Genomic DNA, 24,143 nt, shown 5'->3' with positions numbered 1-24,143 from the left:
ACCATGTCTTAATCTCTGTATCCCAGAGTCCTGTTGTTCCAAGGTTGTACATACATCATTCTTTACCTCTGTCCCACTTAGCCCATTCAAACCTGCCTAATTGTTCTCCCATCTGCTTTGTTCTTCCATTCCCCTCTCCCTTCTTGTATATTGTCCCCCTCCCCAGCACCCAAACTTTTCTGTGTCTAATCCCTGCCCTGTGCTCCACCTTCCCCTCCCTAATTAACTGTATTTAAGGAAGTAATAATTCTTAGAGGAAAACTACTGAATACTTGATCAGAGGAATAAAATATCAGTTATTTTGAACTCCAAACCTATATTTGGTATTTCCTTTTCTCCATTGTTGTAAAATATAGTTGTTAAATTTCAAAATGAACTATTTCAAAATACTGTTTGAGTAATTCCTATTGTTCTTTTTAATTGTCAACATTAGACTGCTACATCGTAATTTAATTTAAGAAGCAAAATAGACATTACTAACTGTCAAAGTCAGTCAAAGGAAGGTTAAGACAATAGTTCATAACTCAGTATAATCGAATGGCAGTTTTTAAAGCTTAATTTCAGCTGAAGTGGTAGAGGCTGGTCATAGCAAAACTTTTTCTCAGATGGTAAAACTTTTATATTAGTTCCTCATTGAAAAAAGCTTTACTGAACACATGCTACGTACTTTGGAAAACAGCAGTGAATGTTAGTGTTCCAGTCCTAAAAGATCCCCCATTAATCAAAAAGATAAACAGTTAATATAATTTAGTGCCCATCATGTTATAATGTGGGACAAAATAAGACTTTCTGCTCTTGTAAGGATTTACAGCCTCAGAAACCCTATACAGAGTCGCTGTGAGTTGGAACCGACTCCACAGCACACCACCACCACCATCACATTACAATAGAGCTCTTCCATCTCAACCATATAACAATTTGTCAGTCTATGCTGGCTTGCGAGTTGCTATGATACTGGAAGCTATGCCACTGTTGTTCCAAATACCAGAAGGGTCACTCCTGATGTAATTTCAGTGGTGCTTCTAGACCAAGGAATAAAGACCTCAGAAATTGACCTATGAAAACCCTATGGAGCATAAATATTGTTCAAAATAAAAATAGTGCTAGAAAACCCTAGATTGGAAGGCTCTCAGAATATACAACAGCAGTGGGCTGTTCACAATAATTGTGAAGATGGCACAAAACCTGGCACATTTTGTTCTGTTGTCTGTGAGGTCTCCAACTCAACTGACAACTTAGAGTTACTTGAGTAGTAATGAGAAGGAAGTGATTGACTGCCTATGGAAGCAGGAAGTTTCACTAGGAAAGTCTTAATAGAAAGCATAATATTTGAATTGACCCTTGAAATAAAGCTTGCCATGCATCTTTTTTTTTTTTTTCTGAGTCCTAGTATGGCGCTGTAGAATAAACACTGATAACCATAAGGTCAGCGGTTCAAACCCACCAGCTGTTCCTTGAAAACTCTATACAGGGTTGCTATGAGTCAGAACTGACTTGAGGGCACTAGACAACAACAGCATTTTTTCAAAAGGAATAAACAGGCATTATGTACAGATGGTCCGGCATGATATTTTGGTGAAACTGTGAGTACAGCAGTGATGTGGGAGCATGAAGTGTGTGGAAAAGAGGATAATTCAGTCCAAATTGTGAAATAAATTTCACCCCAGGTTAAGAATTGGTTAATTCATTATCTTCAGGGGGTAGTCAGAAGTCATGAAATGTTTAGGGAGGGGAGTACCATGATAGATCATTCACAGACTGCTAAAGATAAATTAGAGAGAAGAAGTAGTCCAGGCAATGTATAGGAAGGCTCTTGAATTTACTCGATCTCAGGATGTTTCGATGCATAGTCTTAATAACAGGAGAAGAAAACAGACATGTTGGTGCACTAATCTCTTTCTGTTCATAACTTATATTTGATCATTAATACTGCGATCTTGTCAAAATGCAAATGCACCATTTGCCATCCTCAGGAGATGCTGATGGTTCTGTTCTTCTCTGTGTATGCTTCTTTTGCTCCCTCCCTCCCTTCTCTGTCTCTCTGAAAAATCAGAATCTGTAAGGAAGAATTGGTTGTGACTATCAAGACTCTTCTAACCCATAGATCAGGGATGGCTAAAACAATCTGAGAAAAATATACCTTGATTTCTGACCATTGTCTTGGGGTTGTTGTTTTTTTTTTTTTAGATAACTAAATTGAAAGCTGAAGCCCGACTGGAGCTGCTAAAACAGATTGGTGTTTCTGTGGACACGTGGCTAAAGAGTGCAATGAACCAAGTCATGGAAGAACTGGAAAATGAGCGATGGGCCCGCCTTCCTGCAGTGACCAATAATGGCACTTTACACTCGGTACGTTTCTCTACTTGGATACAATGAGCTGACTTTCATTGATGGATACTATTCTTGCACTCTGTAGCCAAATTTAATAATAACCAAAATGTAAAAGAAGAAACAATGGTTTTGCTAGAGGTTGTGTTTTATTTTTGTATTTTCCTTTGTTGTTGTTGTTGTGTAGTGCCATCGAGTTGACTCTGACCCATAGCAACCCTGTGTAGGCTTTCCAAGGAGCAGCTGGTGAACCACTGACCTTGCAGTTCAAACAACTTTGCAGTCTGTTGCATTAGTCCACAGCGCCACACCAGGACTCCCTTTAGCATCACAAATTGATTTTCCTTAAACTTGGGAAAAAAGAAGAGAGGAAAATCATAGGTGTTTTGTTTTGTTTCTGTTTTTGTTTTTTGAGCCTTCAGCAAACCATATTATCACAAATTGACTAACAGCGTCGATTTTCCAAGCTCATTATCTCATTCAGAGATAATTCTTGTCTGGAAGCAGCAGAATAGAACACTTAATATAGAGTTTCTAAAATCTAGAATTTCAGTAGGTCTTCACTAGTGAAAATGACAATCTAGAAAGTTGTAAACTATAAATTATAGAGATGTGAAAGGAGAGCTCTTAGCCTCTAGGGTATAGTCTGAAAGTGACTTCAACTCACAAGGACTTTCACATTCTCCTCAGAGCATCTTTCCTCAAATATGGTTTTATTGACAAGGCCAGGACTCATGCTTAAGTTTTCTTCAAGTCAAAGGCTCTTTCTATCCTCATATCATCCTATTCAACCTCTTAGTTTTGCACATTGAAAAATGTGACTACCAAAAATTGGAGGAAGACTCATTAACAACCTGCGATATGCAGATGATACAACCTTGATCGCTGAAAGTGAAGAGGACTTGAAATATTTACTTATGAAGATTAAAGAGCACAGCCTCCAATATGGATTGCATCTCAATGTCAAGAAAACAAAAATCCTCACCACTGGACCAATAAACAACATTCTTATCAATGGAGAAAGGATTGAAGTTGTCAAGGACTTCATTCTTCTTGGATCAACTATCAACACTCGCGGAAGTAGCAGTCAAGAGATCAGACGACGTATTGCACTGGGCAAATCTGCTGCACAGGAACTTTTTAAAGTATTGAAGAGCAGAGATGTCAGCTTGAGGACTAGGGTGCGCCTGACCCAGGCCATTGTGTTTTCAATAGCCTCATATGGATGCGAAAGCTGGACAGTGAATAAAGAGGATCGTAGAAGAATTGATGCCTTTGAGTTGTGGTGTTGGAGGAGAATACTGAGGGTGCCATGGACTGCCAAAAGAACCAATAGATCTGTTTTGGAAGAAGTGCAGCCAGAGTGCTCCTTGGAGGCCAGGATGGCTAAGCTTCGTCTCTCCTACTTTGGACATGTAGTCCGGAGGAAACAATCGTTGGAGAGGGATGTCATGCTGGGTAGGGTGGAGGGTCAGAGAAAAAGAGGAAGACCTCCAACGAGATGGATCGGCCAGGTGGCATCATTGATGGACTCGGGGGTGGCAGCGGTGGTGAGGTTGGCCCAGGATCGAACATTGTTTCGTTCTGCTGTGCATGGAGTCGCTATGAGTCGGTTCCGACTCGATGGCACCTGACAACAACAACAACAAAAAGTTCAGTGATGTGTCTGATATTGCATAGGTGGTTATGTAATACATAACTGGTCAGACTAAAGTAATTCTTGCTGACACCTACCCACCCATTGCTCTCTTATCAACCTGTTTCTTTCTTTAATGGCATTTGTTACAATCTGTACTTGTCCTATCTATTTGTTTTCTTCTGACTATTTTCTATCTTCCTATCTGGCATAAAATTCCCATGCCTGCCTTGTTCAGTGCTCTGTAAAGTGTCTGCCACATAGTAGGTACTAAATAAAGATTTGTTGAAGGGAGAAATTAATGAATGCATGAAACTATCATTTTAATCTCCCAACTCCCATTATATCCTTAGAGCATTTTCAGTGTGTGTGCCCTACAAACATAAGGCATCTTTGCTAGAGAAATTAGCCAGCTTTTAAAACATTCCTGGACATTTTGCCAGTTTTCTCACATAACCTTCTGGTTTTCTAATGGGAGTGCATATGCACATTTCAAAAGGATTGCATGGAGATCTGCATTGTAAGGGAAAACCATCTACTGAAGGTTTAATTTTACTTCACTACTAATGGTAATGGGGAGCATGGTGGTTCTGTAGGATAAGTGGTGGACTATGAACCACAGAGTCAGCAGTTTGATTCCACCAGCTGTTCCAAAGGAGAAAGATGAGGCTTTCTGCTCCCATAGAGATTTACAGCCTCGGAAACCATATACAGCATCATAATGGTAATACAACTGGTGAAAATATGTAAGCTAGAAGAGCTTTCCCTGTTTTTAATAGAATGTTGGGTTTTTTTAAGTATTTTTCGTCAGTCCCGATTCATAGCAAACTCGTATAGGGTTTCCAAGGAGCGGCTAGTGAGTTTGTATCACCAACCTTGCTGTTCAAACCAACCTTGCAGTCCAGCGCATGAACGCACAGTGCCACACCAGGGATCCTTTAATAGAATAGAGTCATTCAGTATCATGGAGTATCTCTTTATACAGCATCTTGTAAAAGTCATGATCCCCATCTACTTCAAGTTATTTTGTTGTACAGGAAATAAGAGACCTGCAAATTCCAGGCACAAACTGGCATTTTGCTTTTACAGCACTGTTGCCCATCAATCAAAGCTATGATTCTCCTTGAACTAGCACCTTTCTAATCAAATCAAAACTGCCTGACTGTGCCTACTTCCTGGGAAAATCAGATCTGAACAAGAGTTGGACCTACCTTCAAAGAGCTTACAGTCTGAAAGAGTAGACAGACCTTTATAGATCTTAATGATATATGGCAATGTATGACTGGGCTGCTATGTAGCAAACTCAAAATTACATACTCCTCATCAGCAGTGGGATCTTAGAAAAGTCACTTAACTTTGCGTTTCAGAAAGTTGGATTAAGTGACACCTTCCAACCCTAAATATCCCATATTATATGAAATGCTACTGGGAAGACTTAGTACCAGCTAGAAGGACAGGAGGAGTCCTGGTGTGGCACTGTGGGTTAATGCGCTAGACTGCAAAGTCAATTTCTACCTCAAGGTAGGTGGTTCAAGTTCACCAGCCGCTCCTTGGAAACCCAAAGTGCTATGGATTGGAAGTGACTCGATGGCACTTAACAACACCAGAAGTCTAGGAAAGCACTTTGCCCCATAATAGGGAAATGTCACTTGAAGGAAGTCCTTGAAGAATGTTAGAGGAGGACTTCTGAGAGTGAAGGAAGGGAATGAAAGGAACACCTTTATGGAATTTGTGTCTTCCCTCTTTCAGCTGAGAGATTATATTTTGAGCAAGCTTTACTAACTATATAAATAAAGGAAATGTAGGCACAGAACAGCTTGATGAGGTCCCAATATTTATTTAACCTGTTTTTAAATGACAACATTGAACGAATTTAGAGGGAGCTGTGTCTCTTCACATTGACAGCTAGCTGGCTGTGGTACATGAAGCTGAAATACACATTCTGGGGACCAAATTATTCCATTATAGATGCCAACAAAAGCATTAGTCATCAAGTTTAGAATTCCCTTCCATCTGGAAAACATGTTTGATGATACTACTGTTTGACATTAACAGTGTAGCTGGGAAGTGTTCACACTGCTTTATAGAAGATAAATATTTTCAAATATATTATCTATTTACCTTACAAAATAAGGAAGGAACTGTATACATACCTGGGTATTAACTCTTTGCCTTCTGCATCATGCTGTGATACAGATAATAAGGGAGGGGAAAAAATCCCAAAGTATAGTAAAAAAAAATTTTAAAGAAGAGCAGTGTACTGATACAATTATTCCGTTGCTGCATGACTGAAGTGTACACGTAGCTTCCTATGATTGGATCACTGCCTTCATCCCTCACCCTTCTTATTTTCTTGCCATCTCTTAATCAAAAGTAAATTTGAAAAACCATAACCACTTTACAACCTAATTTTTCAAATCATCTTAGTTTTAGAATAGGATAAATTGTATACCTAGATTACAAAAAAAGTTAGAAAGTATGAGAGAAAGGAAAATTGCCAACAACGCTCTACTTACTACTGTTAGCAATTTGGTGTATTACCTTCATCTGTCTACTACACTTTTTTGTTTTGTGGTAATAAGATAAATGTTGTAACTTTTTTTAGCCTAGCACTTCATGTATGCTGTATGGTCTATAATCATCCTTTTAATATCTGCTTAATATTCCATTAGGAAGACGTATACTTTGCATAACTCTTGCTGTCAAGTGGAGCCCAACTCATGATGACCCCAAATATATCAGAGTAGAACTGTGTTCATATGGTTTTCATGGCTGCTTTGTTCAGAAGTAGATCACCAGGCATTTTTTTTCTGAGACACCTCTGGGTAAACTCAAACGTCCAGCCTTATGATGCGCAGCCAAGCACATCAAGTCATTGCCCCACTCCATCTTCTTTCCAGTGATGAGGTCATTTGAGGTTGAGGAGTTCATTAATGTTCCCAAGGTGACACTGCAAGTTAGTAGCATAGTCAACATTCAAGCCAAAGTGTGTCGGGCCTCCAAAATCTAGAGTGTCACAACGAGTTCATGAAGCCCTTTGAAGGTGGTTTTGCTAAGTACAAGAAGATACTTACTGAAACCAGTTGTGTTTTTTTTTTTAATTCTCATCTGCTCTTACAATAAAAGTACACATTTTACAATGTTGAAGTAAGGAAAATATCAGCACAACTAAAAAGAATAGTTCTGATTGGAATTCCGTCAAATGACAGGAAGGAAAAGGGATGAAAGAATAGGTAAGATAAGAGACAAGGAAAATGTGATTTTAGAAATGCTGGGTCAAGAAAAAATTGTAACAATTAAGTCTCATAGGATGGGAGAGGGAAAAGGAAGAAATTATTCTAAAATGACATGCTTTGGAAAGCTCCTAGAGCAATGCAAAAGCATATGGCGGTGACCCCTGTCGCTGTCACTGTATCCTGTCATTCCCTTCCATGAGAATCAAAAACGAACTCAAAATAAAGAAGGAAAATTGTTGCCAAGATAAAATGCCTTGGATTGATTCCCAGTGCCAAAGTGCACAGTACATGTTAGTTAACATTCCTTATATATTTTTGGAAATTTGTTCTACCCACATCGACTTTAATTTTAGTTTTTATAAATTATGTGGGTATTTTTTGGTAGTGCTCACAGTTTGTTTGTTTTTTAAATGCCCATAACCTTTTGTAGAATATGAAGATGATGTCTACTAAGTACATAAAAATATTTTTGAAGTTAATTTTATGACAATTTCTAGCATATGATCCTTATTCTTTTATATGACACAATGCCGTTAGACCTTGTTAGAAAACAAACAATAGGATCATAGCTGAGATTTGAGAGGTCCAGGTTTGAGTCTGTTTTGCCACCCAACTGACCCTAGATGAATTGTTTGTTTAAATGAAACCCATGGTTACCTCATTCAGCTGGGAGTTTTCAGTAATATTTATAAACGAGAATATTTCAAGGACCAAAGCAATGTAGTATTATTCTTCTGGATTAGTCCTCTCTTCCCCCCAATTCAATAGAATTTTATTAGAGAACAATAAAATTGAGCAGTTAAGAAGAGAGTCCATTTTTAAATAGTGATAACTATTCGAAAGAACTTGCCTCACTGAAAAATAGGATTTGAGCTATAGGTAACCTCTACTTTTAGACTTAGTATATCTCAGAACTCTTCCCTGGCAGCTGCCTCCCCTTCACCTCTTCTGCACTTAGCCCATGCTCCCCTCCAGACTGTGAGCTCCAGGAATGCTGACTGTGCCCTTTCCCTCAGCGTTCAGCATACAGTAGACTTTTGATACTTTGATGAAGGAGTCCTGGTGGCACAGCGGTTAAGTACTTGGCTACTAACCAAAAGAATGGTTGGGGGTTTGAACTGACTGGCTGATCCACAAGAGAAAGCTGCCACAGTCTGCTTCGTAAACAGCCTGGGAAATCCTATGGACCGCTCTGCTTTGTCCTATAGGACCCCTGTAAGTTGGAATAAACTCAAGGGCAATGGATTTGTTTGTTTGTTTGTTTTTCAGATTAACCAATTAATGGTTTTACTATGAGGTCCAGTCCTGACTTTTCTTCTGTGTATCCTTAATGCATGAACATTGCTGCTTTGGTGTGTTTGAACTTGAGAACAAGCAGACGCTAAGTTTATATGTAAAGAAACAAAGAAAAGGTCTTTGAGGCAGTGTTTGTTTTTTTGTTTAGCTTTTTATTGTAAATTGAGTGAAGGTTTACAGACAAGAGGATCAGTCTTACATTCAACAGTCACACACTTTGTTTCATCTCAGTGATAGCAGTCTCCTCCATGCAACACCAGTCATCCCACTTCCACCCTGTGGTTCTTATTTGCATCCCACCTACCTTCCCATCCCTCCTCAACTCTGTCCTTAAGAAGATGTTACCTTTTGAATGACTCACCATTCCATGGTGAGCATTCTTTACTAGTGTTATTGTCCCCTTACATACCCATCTACTGCTTGGCTGAAATTGGGCCACGAGAGTGAGTTCCTTACCAGGCCTGAAGGATGCTACTGGTTCATAGTTGCAGGTTCCCCCAGTCTCTTTCTGACCAGTAAAGGAAGCACCGTCTTTTTAAATAATTTTAAGTTTTGTTCCACGTTTTTTCCCATTATATCTGGAACCTCCATCTAACATGATCCCTTTCAGAGCAGTTGGCAGTGGTAGCTGGGCACCATATAGTTCTGGTCACAGCGTCATGGAGACTGATGTTCACATGTTCCATTAGTCCACTGGACTCATTGAATCTTCAATTCTTTTTTTTTTTTTTAATCTGAGAACATTTATTGCACAACTAGTCACTGAAATCCTAAAGATAACTGGGTGCTGCAGCAACAGCTACCCTCTTAGGTTTAGGTGCTGTCCCTTCGTGGATGCCTGAATCTGTAGTGTACAATTTTTAGGTCTGTCATTCAGCCAGTACCAGTAGTTTTTCATCTTTTAGCTTTGGCACTCCAGTTATACTTTTTCTTGTGCTTGGCAGGGTAGCCACATTTGCCAGAGGTCAACTTCTGAAGATGGAAGGCCTCCAAGCCACAGCAGCAGCACACGTGTGTCTTATTGAGATGCTTTCCAAACAGTAATATTCCCTTTGTCATCTCGCTTCTGTGGCCAAGACCATAGAGAACATCTTCAACTCTTATCACTCTTCTTTCTTCCACACATGTGGAGAGATCAATAGCTGCACCTTAGATGCCCACTCATAAGCTTTCAAGATTCCAGACACTACTAACCCAGGCAGAATGTAAAACATTGTCTTTGTGGACTATGTTATGCCAATTAGCCATAATGTCCCTTGAGACTATGGTCCTGAGCCTCTAAACCCAACAACTCATTACCTTAAGCTATTTGATAATCCCTAAGAAGTGTTCATCATTTTGCCCTCTGTATGCTCCACTACATTCATAATGGTGTTTGCAAAAAGATAAATACCCATGTACAAATATTATTTTTCAATCTTACACATTTGTGGGATATATAAATATATGTATATCTCACTCTTCCTCCCTTACCAATTCATCCTATGTTTCTACTCACAGAGCACTGCTATTCCAAGGTTGTGTATATATCACTATTTACCTCTATCCTCTTTAGCCCATGCATACATACCTCCTTGTGTCTTCACCTATCTTTATCATTCTTCTGCCACCCTCCCTCTTGTATATTGCCCTTCCTGTCACCTGAGCTAACATGTGTCTGCCCTCTAGCCAGTGAATTACTCTCTCTCCCCTCCACCCCTAGTAACCATCAAAGAGTGTTTCTTTTAGTATGATAACCTTTTCTTAGTTTTTTATAATAATGGTTTCATGTAATATTTGTCTTTTTGTGATTGACTAACATCACTCAGCATAATGTCCTCCAGATTCATCCAGGTTATGAGGTGTTTCACGCTTCATTGTTATTCTTCAACATTGCTTAGTATTCCATTGTGTGTCTGTGCCAAAGTTTGTTTATCCATTCTTCCATTGATGGGCATTTAGGCTGTTCCATCTTTCTGCTCTTGTGAATACAGCTGTGATGAACATTGGTGTGCATATATCTACTAGTGTCCTAACTTGTATTTCTTGATGGATTGTTGGGTCATACATAAGGTATTTCTATTTCCAACTTTCTGAGAAAATTCCATACCATTTTCCAGGGTGGTTGAACCATTTTACAGTCCCACCAGCAATGTAGGAGGGTTCCAGTCTCTCCACACCCCTTTGAACTGTTTTGTTTTCTCTTTATTGGATTTTTTCCTGTTTCTTTCTTTAACTTTTTGTTGTGATTTGGGTGAAAGTTAAGAGCAAATTGGTTTCTATTCAACAAGTCACACATTTTGTTTTGTGCCAATGATTGTAACTCCCACAATGCAACAGCATTTTTCGCACTTTCTCCCTGCATTTACCATGTCTATTTGACCTTCTCATCTGTCCCTTCCTACCATTTAATCTTTATCCCTGGCAAACACTGCCCTTTGATCTCATATGGTTGACTGTTGTAAGGAGTGCTTACCTTGCAGGTGTTAATTAATGTTCACTTTATAGGTCTGTCTGTTGTTTGACTGAAAATTAAGCCACTAAGCTCAGTTCCAGGCCTGAAGGATGTCTAAGGGCTGTCATCTCAGGGGTTCCACCAGTCTGTTAGACCAATAAGCCTGGTCTTCTTTATGATGTTGAGTTTTGTTCCATATTTTTCTCCCACTCTACCCAGGATCTTCTAATGTAATCCCTTTCAGAGTTGTTGTTGTTATGTGCCATGGAGTCCGTTCTGACGCATAGCAACCCTGTACTGGGTTTCCGAGGCTGTAAATCTTTATGGGAGCAGAAAGTCTCATCTTTCTCCCGTGGAACAGCTGGTAGTTTCGAACTGCTGACCCTAAGGTTAGCAGCCTGATTTGTAACCACTACAGTACCAGAGCTCCTTCCTTTTCCCAGTAGTAGGTAGTAATCTAGCACCATCTAGTTCTTCTTGTCTCAGGGTCATGGGGCCTGGGATTCAAGTGGTCCATTAGTTCTTTGGACGGTTTCCTTGAGTCTTTTATTTTCTTCACACTTCTTTGCTCCAGGATGGGGAAAGACCAATAGTTGAACCTTAGATGACCATTCACAAGCTTTTAAAACCCCAGTCACTACTTACTAAAGTAGCATGTAGACCATTATCTATGTTGACTGTGTTTGCCAGTTGAACGTGATGTCCTCCTGAGACTATGGTCCTAGCCCCAATGCCCAGGGACTCATTCCTTCAAGGTGTGTGATTATGTCTAAGAAGTTTTCCTAACTTTAATTTAAAAAGTAAAATATACTTATTTTAACAATTCATGTCATCTACTCTTCAGTCTTTACTTGTCTCACTCTGCCTCCCCATCAGGTTCTGTGCTCCTATAGACATTATTGATGCTTGGCAACATTAATGCACCTGGTGAAACTGCTCAGATCTAACTCAATTTTCATGGGTGTTTGTTGTTGTTGTTGTTGTTGTTATGAAGTGCCATCAAGTTGATTGTGACCTGGCATAGGGTTTCTGAAGAGCAGCTGGTGACCTTGAACCACCAACCTTATGGTTCAAGCCGACTTTGCAGTTCAGTGCATTTACCCACACCAGGACTCGTTCATGGGTGTTATTCATCTGTAATATGAATGTGACATAATTTACTCAACCATTCCCCTATTGATGAACATGAAAGTTGTGCCCAGGCCTTTGCCAGTACAGCATTGTTGCAGAAAACATCCTAGAACATATACTCTTACATACTGGTACTCTTATTTCTGTATAGTGATCCACAAAAGCAGAGTTGCTTGATCAAGTAGTAAATTTTTTTGTTTTTTAAATTCTAGTAGGTGAGTTATTTTCCAAAAAGAATATATCAATTCCATTTCTACACCATAAATGAAAGCCTGTTGCTCCACATCCTTGGTAGCATTTATAAGTCTTTTTTTAATGTTTCTCAGTCTGATTAGTTAAAAATTATAAGAAGCCTTTATTAGTACTTAACAGTAAAAATAGTGAAAGTCTGGTGATACATGTTTCTTATATGTTTTATAGTTTTATCCTTATTTCAAAAGAAGAAAAACCCCTATTCTTTCATAACATGAAAGCCGCAACTAAGAACAGTCGTTTATATGTAGAGTTGAGTAGGTAAATTAATATTTTAAACCATCAAATTTTAAGTGTTTTCTCCTACTTTCAACCATTTTCTTGAGGTGAGGAAACTAATCAATGGCTTCTAATTTTTCCTAGCTTAATGCAGATGCTGACAGAGAAGAAGAAGAGTTTGAAGACAACATGGAGGCTTTTGATGACAGCAGCTCTAGCCCTTCTGGCACCTTAAGAAATTATCCACTCACCTGCAAAGTTGTTTATTCCTACAAGGTTTGTGTATCTCTGACCTAGTGCTGATATTAAATTGTATCAACTCTGAGGATACTCACAATTGTATCTACCAGTCTTTCATACTATGCTTAGCTTAAAATTGGTGCTCAGTTACTATTAGAAGTAGCAGAACATAGTGATGAAGAGCTGATGTCAGACTGTTTACTGTGTGCTGCTCCAAGCTATCTGATCCTCCTCTAGTCTTTGTCTTTGTGAACCTCTGTTTCTGTATCTTTATTATGGGAATATATTATAGGGCTAATGTGAGGGTTAAATGAGATAATACTCTCATAACAAAGTGGCATCTAATAAGTTGTCAGTAAATAGAACTCTTACCTATATTAATTGCCTGATTAGCATAAGACTGTACCTTATTAGGCTAACCCTCAAAATTGATATCAAAGGAGGATTGTTTTTACAAAGCTTTTAAAACTTGGCCTTTCCTTATCCTAATATAATCACCCTTTTTATCTATGTCAAGCAGGGACCTAGATTTTTCAAACCTGATTTCTTGTAGTTCTTAACCTCTCTTAACCCTGCCCTGCTTTCTCATTAACTGTTTACTCAGCGCAAAGTAAATTGAGTTTTACTTCCTCGGATCTTCTTGCCTTTGCCTCCCTCCTCCAGCCCACCAACCAGTTCTGTCGAGTACACATCCAAAATTTGTTCTGGACCCATTCACTTTTAACATTAACCACGTCTGCTGCCATGTAGGCCAATGCTCTGACTGCCATAAAAACAAAACCAAAACAACAAAAAGCCTCAAAATTGGACTTCCTACTTCATTCTTGCCTCCCAACAGTTCATTCTTCACTCAAGCCAGAATTATCGTCAACACGTTGTTGTTGTTAAGTGCCTTGGAGTTGGTTCTTACTCATAGAGACCCTGAATAGGGTTTCCAAGGAGCAGCTGGTATAGTCCTTTGCTGAACCACACCAGGATGCTCTACAGAAGATTATTTTACTCCCTTGCCTAAAATCCTTTATAAGCTTTCCATCTTGTGTAGGAAAGCAATCAGTCTGTTCACTAGAGTCGGTAATGACCAGCATGATTTGGCTCCCGCCAGCCTCCCCAGCTTCATCTGAGACCATGCCCACCCAATGCATTCACTATATTTTAGCTGTTCTGGCTTGCTGCCTTTGAATCTTCAGGAGCACCAGGCTCCTTCCTGACTTGGTAACATTGCACTTACTGCTCCCTCTACTTAGAACTCTCTTTCTCTAAACCTCTGTTGACAGCTCACTGCTCCTCATCAAGGCTCAGCTAAACAGTGCTTCCTCAGGCCTCCCCTGACCACCTTAATTGCTTAACCAACTCCTTAGTCACTACTTTCTACCCAACTGCCCTGTTTGGCTTATTTTATAGCAGTTATCACTAGTCAGAACTATGGTATTTGTTCTCATATTTCTTTGTCCAGATCCTCATCGCAGGTCAATGAAGGCAGAAACCTTGTCTGTGCTTAAGTGTCTTCAGCACCTAGAACAGTGCCTGGCACATGCTGTTGTTAAGTGCCAGGTCAAATCATTTCCACCTCACACTGACCCTACATGTTGTTGTTAAATGCCGTCTAGTCGATTTCGACCCATAGCGACCCTATATAGGGTTTCCAAGGAACAACTGGTAAGCTTGAACCGCCGACCTTGCAGTTCAAACGGCTTTGCAGTCTGGTGCATTAACCCACAACACCACACCAGGACTCCTACATAGGGTTTCTAAAAAGCAAATAATGGGTTTGAACTTCGGACCTTGCAGTTAGCACATAGTAGGTCCTCCTTAAATAATTGTGGGATGAATAAATGAATGGTGTAAAGAAGACATGAACAAGTGACTCCTTCTCTAGCTCCCATTCTGATGAGAAAGGATAACGATAAGGAACCACAGAGGAAGTACCTGGAGAGAATCTCCAATAATCCCACACTAAATCAGCTCAGTCTCGCCACCAGCACCCTTGAGATCCAAAGGTTAGCACCAGTTAGCCCCCAATATCAATGAGTCTCAGGCTTTTTGAGACAACATCCTTTCATTTTATACCTAAATTCATAATAGTTTCTCTTCCAAAAATGGGTGGGATTTTTTTTTTCCAGTATAAATTGTTTTGATAATATTTTGAAAATTTGAAGCCATCTTCTAAGATATTTGGGAAGGTGTTACAGGTATCATAAAACTAGGGCTGGAAATGTCTCCCCATGTCACCTCTCAGTATTAAATTTAATTAAAAGTTCCAGAACTAAAATATAAGATCCTAAGGTGGTAAAGGTCCTAAATGTCTCAGTGATTATAAACAGCACACACACTGCAGATATCCTCTCTGTTGGTATATCTCAGACATGTGCCTGGAATAAACCCAGGTGTAAAACTATCTAGTCAGGTAATCATTGAACAAATATTCTCTGCCCAATATGTGATAAATTGGGGGGATACAAGAATAATTATGTTAAACATCAGTTCCTGCCTTCCAGGAATGAACAGTTTAGGGAGGAATAAAATTAACCTTAAAAATACAACGTGTATGAAAAGTTTATAGTAGAGGACTCGCTCACTGACCTGCTGGCAGGTGACTACTGGGGGTGGGGCCAGGATGTCAGTGGCCATGGGAAATCTAGTTATCAAAATTGACCCCAGAATGGAAGAAATTGGGAAAGTTACCAGAACACTACCATCCCCCAAAACACCAGGCACAGTGTTGTAAGCAACACTCCAGCCCTCTGTCAAAGGTGAAGTGTCTGCAAATGAACAAGAAGTTTGGGACACTGAGATGGGGTGGCTCACCTCATCATGGGGCTGAACAATGAGATTTGAATCCTGCCACTGTTGTGCTCTGTGGATCCAACCAGGTTTTAAAAAAGCCTTCGTGAAGAAGAAAGATTTTAAGTAACATAATGGATTCAGAAGCTCATGAAAAGAGGCCACCAATCCTAGCATCTTCCAAACAAGACACATCACTTCACATGACAAGTGTTGGTCAAATGAAGCATTACTTTTGTGGCTGCTGTACAGCCTTCAACAATATTGTCATCACATTTCCCATTCAGAAGGTCTTGCTTCGGCAGCAGCTATATGGAATCAAAACCCAGGATGCAGTACTTCAGTTGAGGAGCACTGAATTCTGAAACTTGTATCGAAGGATCCTTCCTCCATTAATGCAGAAGACAATTACACTGGCTCTTATGTTTGGTCTGTATGAGGATTTATCCCGCCTTCTCCGGAAACATGTCAGTACTCCAGAGTTAGCAACTTGTAGCCGTACTTACAGGGACGGCAGAAGCAATTTTCATCCACTGGAAAGAGTGCAAACATTGCTTCAAGACCACAAGCATCATGACAAATTTACAAACACTTATCAGGCCTTCTAGGCACTAAAGTGCCATGGAATTAGAGAGTATTGTTGAGGGTTGGTGCCCATTCTTCTCGGTTACGAATCCAGCAATGCCCTTTTTTTTTTTCAGGCCCCGTTAAGGAGTATTTGCCTACTGCAACGTCTCACAGTGCTCATTGGGTCAATGATTTTATCTGGGGAGGCCTACAGGGTGCCGTGTTTGGATTCTTGTTTTTTTTCCAATTAATGTAAAAACACGCATGCAGTCTCAGATTGGTCGGGAATATCAGTCTTTCCCCAGGGTTTTCAAAAAAAGTGACCAATCTTTTCAGAGGTGCCCATCTGAATTACCATCGCTCCCTCATCTCTTGGGACATAATCAATGTGACTTATGAGTTCTTGTTGAAGGTTGTTTGAAAGAAATAAGCGGTTAAGTGCCATTTATCAACTGACTTGACCTAAGAAGAATACAGTTTGGTCTGATTCCCAGTCGGTCAGATACATGTTGGTGTCAGAAGTCCAGGCCACCATGATCTATGGGCAAAGCTATTTTCTTTAAGCATCAACAATATCGGAATAAAAGGCCTCAATGGGAGGGGGGGGGAGTTTATAGTAGAGGTAAAACTGCTAAATCTGTGCTCTTTGGGATGCCTTTTACAGATGAGGTGACATTTAAATTTGGTCATGAGTAAGACCTTTCTAGATACTCTGTGAGAGCAGAGAGAGGAAAGAGCCTTTTGAGCAGAGAGAACAGCAGATCCTGAGATAGAGTAATGACAGGGTGGCGTCTTCAGGAAATACTAGATTCAGGTTCGACTCAGTGCTGTGGGAACATCAAGGGTGGAAAGGAGAGCAGCTGGAAGTAAACATGGCTGCTTTTTATCCTGACTGGGAGGAACCTTGTTTGTATGTAGATATGTATTGTCATGAATAAAGTTGTTAACTTGGTTTGACAAGGAACATTTTCCATATCAACTTATGTTCTTGAAGCCTTAAAAAAAACAACTGTGAAATCCACTGCTATAACTCCAACTCATAGCCACCCTATGGAACAGAGTAGAACTGTTTACAAGGCTGTAAATGTTTACAGGAGCAGACTGTATCATCTTTTCACTCAGAGCAAATGTTGGATTCAAACTCCTGACCTTGAGGTTAGCAGCCCAACACTTAACCCACTATGACACTAGTAAGAGCCTTTGTTGTTGTTGTTAAGTGCTGTGGAATCAAGTCCAACTCAGAGCAACCCAGTATAGAGTTTCCAAGCAGTGACTGGTGGGTTTGAATTGCTGACCTTGTGGTTAGCAGTCCAGTGCTTATCCTAAGCACTTCAGGAGCCTTTTTGTTAATTACGACTCATAGTGAACCCTGTATAAGGTTTCTGAGAATGTGAATCTTTGTGGAAGCAGACAGCTTCATCTTTCTCCCAGGGTGGGCTTTCTAGCTCACATTCCAGTGCTTATCCTGAAGAGCCACCACACTCCTGGAGGAACCTTAGATGTCCTAAAATTATATTTGGCTTTTAAGAAGGTACCTCTGGTCATGGTAAAAAATACTCTAGAGGATAGGTTAGAATAAAGAGTGTCTTTAAACCTGAGAATAACTCCTATAGACCATGGACTTGGCCTCCTAAGTGGAAAAGTTGGCTGTCCCCCCAGGGGAACAGTGTGATGAAGCTAGTCTCTGCTATTGTATAACAATGTGGATAACTCACCTGAACTTCCATGAAGTTTTTTTTTACATTGGCAGCAACGTGTGTAAAGGTGCTCTTATCCCTCATGCTTTGCTCTCTCACACATATTTAAGTCTGGTTGTGTTGACACTTAGTATCTTGCTGTGGAATTATGGGAGAAAATCTATGTTATATTGGTGCCTTGTGTTGATATATTCAATGCAGAGTATAATTTCAGAGTAGCAAAGAAACTGTTGAAAAGCTTATCAGGAGCTAATTAGCATTTCTTCCTTATATTTTGAGATGGTGTTATTTAATTAAAAATACATTCCTGGGGTCCTTTTCAGTGACTATCTCACAAAGCCTTTGCAATGTCCAGGATCTTGGTTTAGATGAAATGTTATGATGTTTTGGAAATGAGAAATGGGTCTCAGGAAGGTAACCCATTTTCTTAACGTATTTTTGTTTGTGTAACAACACTTTGAGATTATGAGATTTGAAAAGCTGTATGTAGTCTTAGGTGATAGTTTTGGTGGATCTTGGAACTTGGGGAAAGCTTTTAGGACTATAAGATGCCAGCAGGCCCCTGTCTGTTATATGTGAAAAGCAAGCCTCTTAAGAAAGCAAAGCCAAACAGACTCTCTGACCCCCACCTCTCTGCAGAGCCTCTGAGAGGTTGCTTTCCGATTCTAAGGTCTCCTGCGCAATATATTGTCTGGTGCTCTTAGATCCCACTGTCAGGAATAATAAAGTCACCACAGTTAAGAGCTTGTACAGAGACATTCACGTGGACCAGCCCAGTCTCTACACTTAAAAGTTGTTGTTAAATGCCATCGGGTTGGTTCTGACACAGAGCAACCCTGTATAGGGTCTCCAAGGAGCAGCTGGTGAGTTTGAACCTCCGACCTTGTAGTTCACAATGACCCTTGTGGTCAAGTGCTTATCTTACAGCGCCACACCAGGGCTCCGTGACTAACCTCACATCCTTTCCCACAACTTTCTCCCTCTGGGCCCCGTTTTACAGTGATTCAGGGTCACTCGTCTCATCCACATATATAGCTCTCTACATCTTCATGGCATGCGCCTCATTGTAGCCCTCTGCTGGCAGTTCTCATTGAGTGCTTCCATCTCTGACTGTGCTTTGCAGGTCATCATGCTTATGTGTTTATTCATCCCACAGTGAGCCCCCTCCCTCCCTCCAGAGAACACAGGATTGTCATTGTGAAGAAATGGAGGCCTCACGAATTGAATAACTTACTGACAGATCCATTCATAGGAGCTTGAAGCCAGGTCTTCTACTGCCAGTGCGGTGCTATGCTTACTAAACCTGACTGCCTCAAGCACCCAGATCCGCCAGCTTTCGTTGGTGCTTCGTTTTGTTTGTTTTTGAAAATAAAACTTCATCTCATTATGATAGCCCTACTGCATTTAAATTTTTATGTTCAAAAAATTTTTCAAAATCATTTCAATATTTTGATCCCGTTTTTGTTATAACCAGCTCACATCTGCTCTCTATCTAACCTTTTTATTTTTGTCCATGACCATCCTACATTGCAGGCTTCTCAACCAGATGAGTTGACCATTGAGGAACATGAGGTGTTAGAAGTGATTGAAGATGGAGATATGGAAGACTGGGTAAAGGTATATTCCTTTGCTCATATCACCCCTCCTCGTGATATTTATAGGAGTTTGTTTTGGTTCTTCTTACATGCTGTCCAAACTGTGTGTGTAAACCTGGTTTGTCACCTGTCTTTCACCCAGGCTCGAAATAAAGTTGGCCAAGTGGGTTATGTGCCAGAAAAGTACCTGCAGTTTCCCACCTCGAACAGCCTCCTGAGCATGCTGCAGTCTCTGGCTGCTTTGGACAGTCGTTCACACACATCCAGCAATTCCACGGAAGCTGAACTCGTTTCAGGCAGCCTCAACGGAGATGCCAGCGGTAAAGACTGAAACAAGGCACTCTTTATTTGGCCACCTTTGATCTAAACTATATTATCCTGGAGTAAACCTCTAGTATGTTTTAAAAGCATAACTTAGTCCTGTTTTGTTTTGTTTTTTAATTTGGTCACATTTGTCCTGTACTTTAGAATTCTGAAGTTGATCTTCAGTGAGTAAAAACATAGAACTTTACTCATGTTCTTTTGTTGTTGTGTGAGCATGAAGGATGGTATAAAAGCAGTCTGACTGGATTTTTCCTTCTTGCTCCCTAGTCTGTTTTGTGAAAGCACTTTATGACTATGAGGGCCAGACAGATGATGAATTATCTTTTCCTGAGGGAGCAATCATTCGTATCTTGAACAAAGAAAACCAAGATGATGATGGCTTCTGGGAAGGGGAATTCAATGGACGAGTTGGAGTTTTCCCATCGGTGCTAGTGGAAGAACTGTCAGCCTCAGAAAATGGTGATACTCCACGGATGAGAGATATTCAGGTACATGAGAGGGAAGAGAGCTCAATGAAAAGATGTTGGAAGAAAAGTATTCCCAGGGCCAAAATCAGGTTTGGGGCTCTGCCCGGCCCTTACCACTCTGATTCTCCATCAGGTTTCCACAAAAATAAATTTGGGAAAGCAGAATGTGGCCATCCTGTTCCGTCATTCTCTTCACTTTCTCATGTGTGTATCGATGAACCAAAATGCTAAATTAACTGTGACATACAAAGAATGGCTTGGTGAGAGAAAGAAACAAACCAGAAAGGGAATGTAGGGTCCTTATGTTTAATTTATGTAGTAAAGAAAAATATCACCAGTCTCCTTCTCTCTATCTCTGTCAGAGCCTCCCTTCTTAGCCTGCATCCTCCTGATCCATTTTAAAGATCCACAGTACACATTCATGTGGCCCCAGGCTCATCAGTCATAGCAAAAGTTTGCTCAACAGGAAACCCCTGATTCAGTCAGTTGGATTTGTCTTCTCTGAGCAGCTGTCATAGCAGACCTTGCAGGTAGAGGACCATAAAAGCATGTTGTCTGTCTTGTTTCTATGGTGATTATGGCGCTTTAGCCTTAATTTACAAAACAGAGAAAGTCAGAATCTCAACCAGTTATCTTATCTTCACCCAAAAAAGATACATCTTTTTTCCTTCAATGAATTTGCTGAATTGACTAGTTAATGTGACATGTTTTCAATATAAATCTAGAGAATAGTTTGATTTATGAGTATTATAATGAGATTTCTGAAAGGAAAAATTTCAGTGCAATATAAAATTGAGGTTTGGAGTGATGGTTCTGGATCCATTTGCTTCTAACAAGGCTGACCCCCCCCCAAAAATTTAATAGCCATAACCTGGCTCAGAGAAGAGTAATTGTCGTCAGAGAACCCAGCAAGTCTCTCTGTGCCTGAGGTAAGCACCTTGTAACTTCTTTCCTTGGATGCAGATCTCTCCTTCCCCGAAGACTCACAGTTCCCTGCCTCCACTGCCGTTATACGACCAGCCTCCCAGCAGCCCTTACCCAAGTCCAGATAAAAGGAGTTCCCAGTACTTCCCTCGGTCTCCATCAGCAAATGGTAAGGGTTCTCCTGGGCATGGGTCAGAATACATGTTTGTTTCAAAAATCAGATCTACAAACATAACTGCATTCGCATGTCTATTGTGCCTACTAACACAAATCCAAACAAGCTTCTTTGGTTCCTTCCTTTAGACAACAGCTTCCCTTCTGAATCTCCAGGATTTTCGCAGGCACCAAGGCATACTTCTGAGACCTCACATGGCAAACTGCGACCTGTAAGTCTCTTACCTTGCCAGGCGACGTAGTGCATAGGTCTTTGAAGCTGAAAATTAAATGTTAATGTTCCTCTTTGCTGTGGCTGGTTCTCCCAGCAAGGGTGAAATAGGTTTAGGAGGGTAACTAAAGCTCGTGCAAAGGAGAACTATAAAAATCAGTTCATCTTGGAAGGTCTGGGTTACTCTGGAACTTTTCTTGTTTAGCCATGATAAGGATCATGTGAAAGTATTTAAATTATAACATGCTCGGTAAGCATTATTGTTGTTGTTATGTACCATTGAGTCAGTTCTGACTCATAATGACCCTGTGTAGGGTTTCCAAGGAACAGCTAGTGAGTTTGAACCACCAGCCTTGTGATTAGCTGTCCAGTGCTGATCCTACAGTGCCACACCAGGATAAAGTAATCAGTTGTGAACAGAAGCTCCTTGTTTCAGTGAGAATTCATTGAGAACCCATTTACCAGGCCTTTATTTACCTCTGGGGGACTAAAATAAGATTCACTTCATGTCCTCAAAGAGTTCCTGGTCTCCTGGAGAATATGCTGTTACAAGCACTTACCTTTACTCCTGACTTCAGTGCAGCCTCACTTCCACCCACCACTACACTATGCAACACCTCTCACCAAAGTCAGAACTCTCACATTGCTGATCCAGTGGATACTTTGCAATTCTGTTTACCTCCTTATCAACATTGGCCGTCTTTCTTTGAGCTGCTTCCTTCATTTAGCAGATATATACTGAGCACCTGCATGGTGCCAGCTGCATCACCCGAGTCAGACTGCCACATGGAGCTGATCTTCACGATAGCAGGAGGAAACAGGTCCTGAGCACACAATTATTTTATAGAGTTGTATAAGCAGCTAGGACCTTATGGACCTTGGTGAGGATTTAATTCTTGATCCTAATGTGATTGGAAGGTATGGAAAGACTTTATGCAGGGCAGTGAAGCATTTTCATCAAGTGTATTATGGCATCTAAGTGGAGAGTGAACTGAAGATGGCAGAATGGATGTGGGGGAGCCAGTAGGAGACTGGAGCCTTGGAACAAGCAAGAGGTTATGGTGGTGTGGACTGGTGGGTAACAGCAGAAATGAAGAGCACACAGATTTGTTTCACTTCCCTGGTTTTCTTTCTACATCCCTTCTGTCCCGCCCTTTTCATTGGCCTTTGCAGACTTCTCTTTTTCTGTTCCTCTCTAAGATGCTGATGCCTTTCAGGGTTCTGTCCCTGAACTTCTTATCATTAAATTCACCATTTATGTACTTAAAATTCCCGTATTTCTTGCTATCGTCTCTTCCCTGAGCTTTGGATTTGTGGACATCTCAACTTATATGTCCCAGGCCCCAAAAACTCAAGAAAAATGAGCTTTTCATTTTTCCTCTCAGACATGCCCCTTCTGTAGTGCCTGTCTAGGAAGTGGAGCCCCATCCTACCAGTGCTCTAGTATTCTTGTACTGCCTGACTCTGCCTCCCACAGCCATCACCAAATCCTGCCAGGTTTGTCCCAAGGCCAGCTGTCAGTCTCTCAACTTCTCCCCTTCCCCCACTACCACTGTCCTAGATCAGACTAACTTCAACTCTCATTTAGATGATACCGCCTCCTGAGGTATCATCTTTCCTATACTCCTGCCCACCTCCCATCTGGTCTACAAACTGCTACTAAAGTTATAAAGTCATCATTTCACAGACCACATACTGCTGCTCTCATACTTGCAATCCACAGAATAAAGCTCAGATTTCTTAACAAAGCCTTCACTGCGTAACCCCACCCTACCTTTCTAGCCTTCTCTCTTCCCAAAACATGCTGAAATGTTTTCAGTTCTCTGAGCATTGCTCTCACTTGCTCCCAGGACTTTGTTTTGGAAAAGGTTCTTAAGAGTTAAAGTGTCTCTTGCACTCAAAACTGTGGTTCCCATGAAGCTTTCAGCGTATACAAGACCCCAGTTCATGGATTGGACATTGCATCCAGAACAAAAGCTCACTCTTATTAGCTGCCCTGACTCAAGGCAGCCACATGCACAGTGGGATGAGACCATTGTGATCCAGAGGGTTTGCACTTGCTGCCTTTCAAATATAGATCACCAGGCTTCTCTTCCTAGACTGTCTTAATCTGGTAGAGCCCCTGCAACTTGTTCAGCAACATAAGAACGTGCAAGACTTCACTGACAGACAAGTGGTGACTGTACTTGAGGCACATTGACTGGGAATGTAATTCCGGCCTCCACTACCTCCTTCATAGTGTGGAAAATAGGATTAGTTGGAAAGTGCGTGCTCAGAGCATTTCTGCAATCCCAGGGTACCCACGTCCTTGGATAAATGAGTGGTTGATGTCTCAGGCACCAAGACCAGAAGCTGACTGAAATTCCCATGATTGTTTCCTTGCTCAGGTCCGGGCAGCTCCCCCTCCCCCAACGCAGAACCACCGGAGGCCGGCAGAGAAGATGGAAGATGTGGAGATCACGCTGGTGTGATGGCAGGGTAGCTCATCCATGTCTGCTACAATCAAGGCCAGGCTTGAAGTTTGGCCAGTCTTGTGTTTTCGGCACCTTTGCATGATGATGACTCTTGAACAGAGCAAAAACAAGGAGGATTGTATGTGACTGGGTGGCCCAGTGGACTTCTCCCACATTT

The 24,143-nt window shown here is 40.8% G+C and overlaps 1 protein-coding gene and 1 pseudogene across 1 annotated transcript in view; both read left to right on the top strand.

Moving 5' to 3' along the window:
• The window catches only part of FCHSD2 (FCH and double SH3 domains 2), a 248,749-nt gene extending 224,606 nt beyond the window's left edge, over positions 1–24,143 (top strand). The window contains exons 13-20 of the mRNA XM_006870271.1: positions 2,188–2,349; positions 12,677–12,808; positions 19,351–19,434; positions 19,555–19,732; positions 20,004–20,224; positions 21,167–21,296; positions 21,431–21,513; positions 23,900–24,143. Coding sequence (XP_006870333.1) covers positions 2,188–2,349; positions 12,677–12,808; positions 19,351–19,434; positions 19,555–19,732; positions 20,004–20,224; positions 21,167–21,296; positions 21,431–21,513; positions 23,900–23,983 — 1,074 coding nt within the window. The 3' untranslated portion in view covers positions 23,984–24,143. The remainder of the gene's footprint in view (positions 1–2,187; positions 2,350–12,676; positions 12,809–19,350; positions 19,435–19,554; positions 19,733–20,003; positions 20,225–21,166; positions 21,297–21,430; positions 21,514–23,899) is intronic.
• LOC102814869 lies at positions 14,625–16,541 on the top strand (annotated as a pseudogene).

This window comes from Chrysochloris asiatica, unplaced genomic scaffold, assembly GCF_000296735.1.
Source record: "Chrysochloris asiatica unplaced genomic scaffold, ChrAsi1.0 scaffold00140, whole genome shotgun sequence".
NCBI classification, from domain to species: domain Eukaryota; kingdom Metazoa; phylum Chordata; class Mammalia; order Afrosoricida; family Chrysochloridae; genus Chrysochloris; species Chrysochloris asiatica.
The sequence above is the reverse complement of the archived record's forward strand: the minus strand, read 5'-3'. Positions and strand labels throughout refer to the sequence as shown.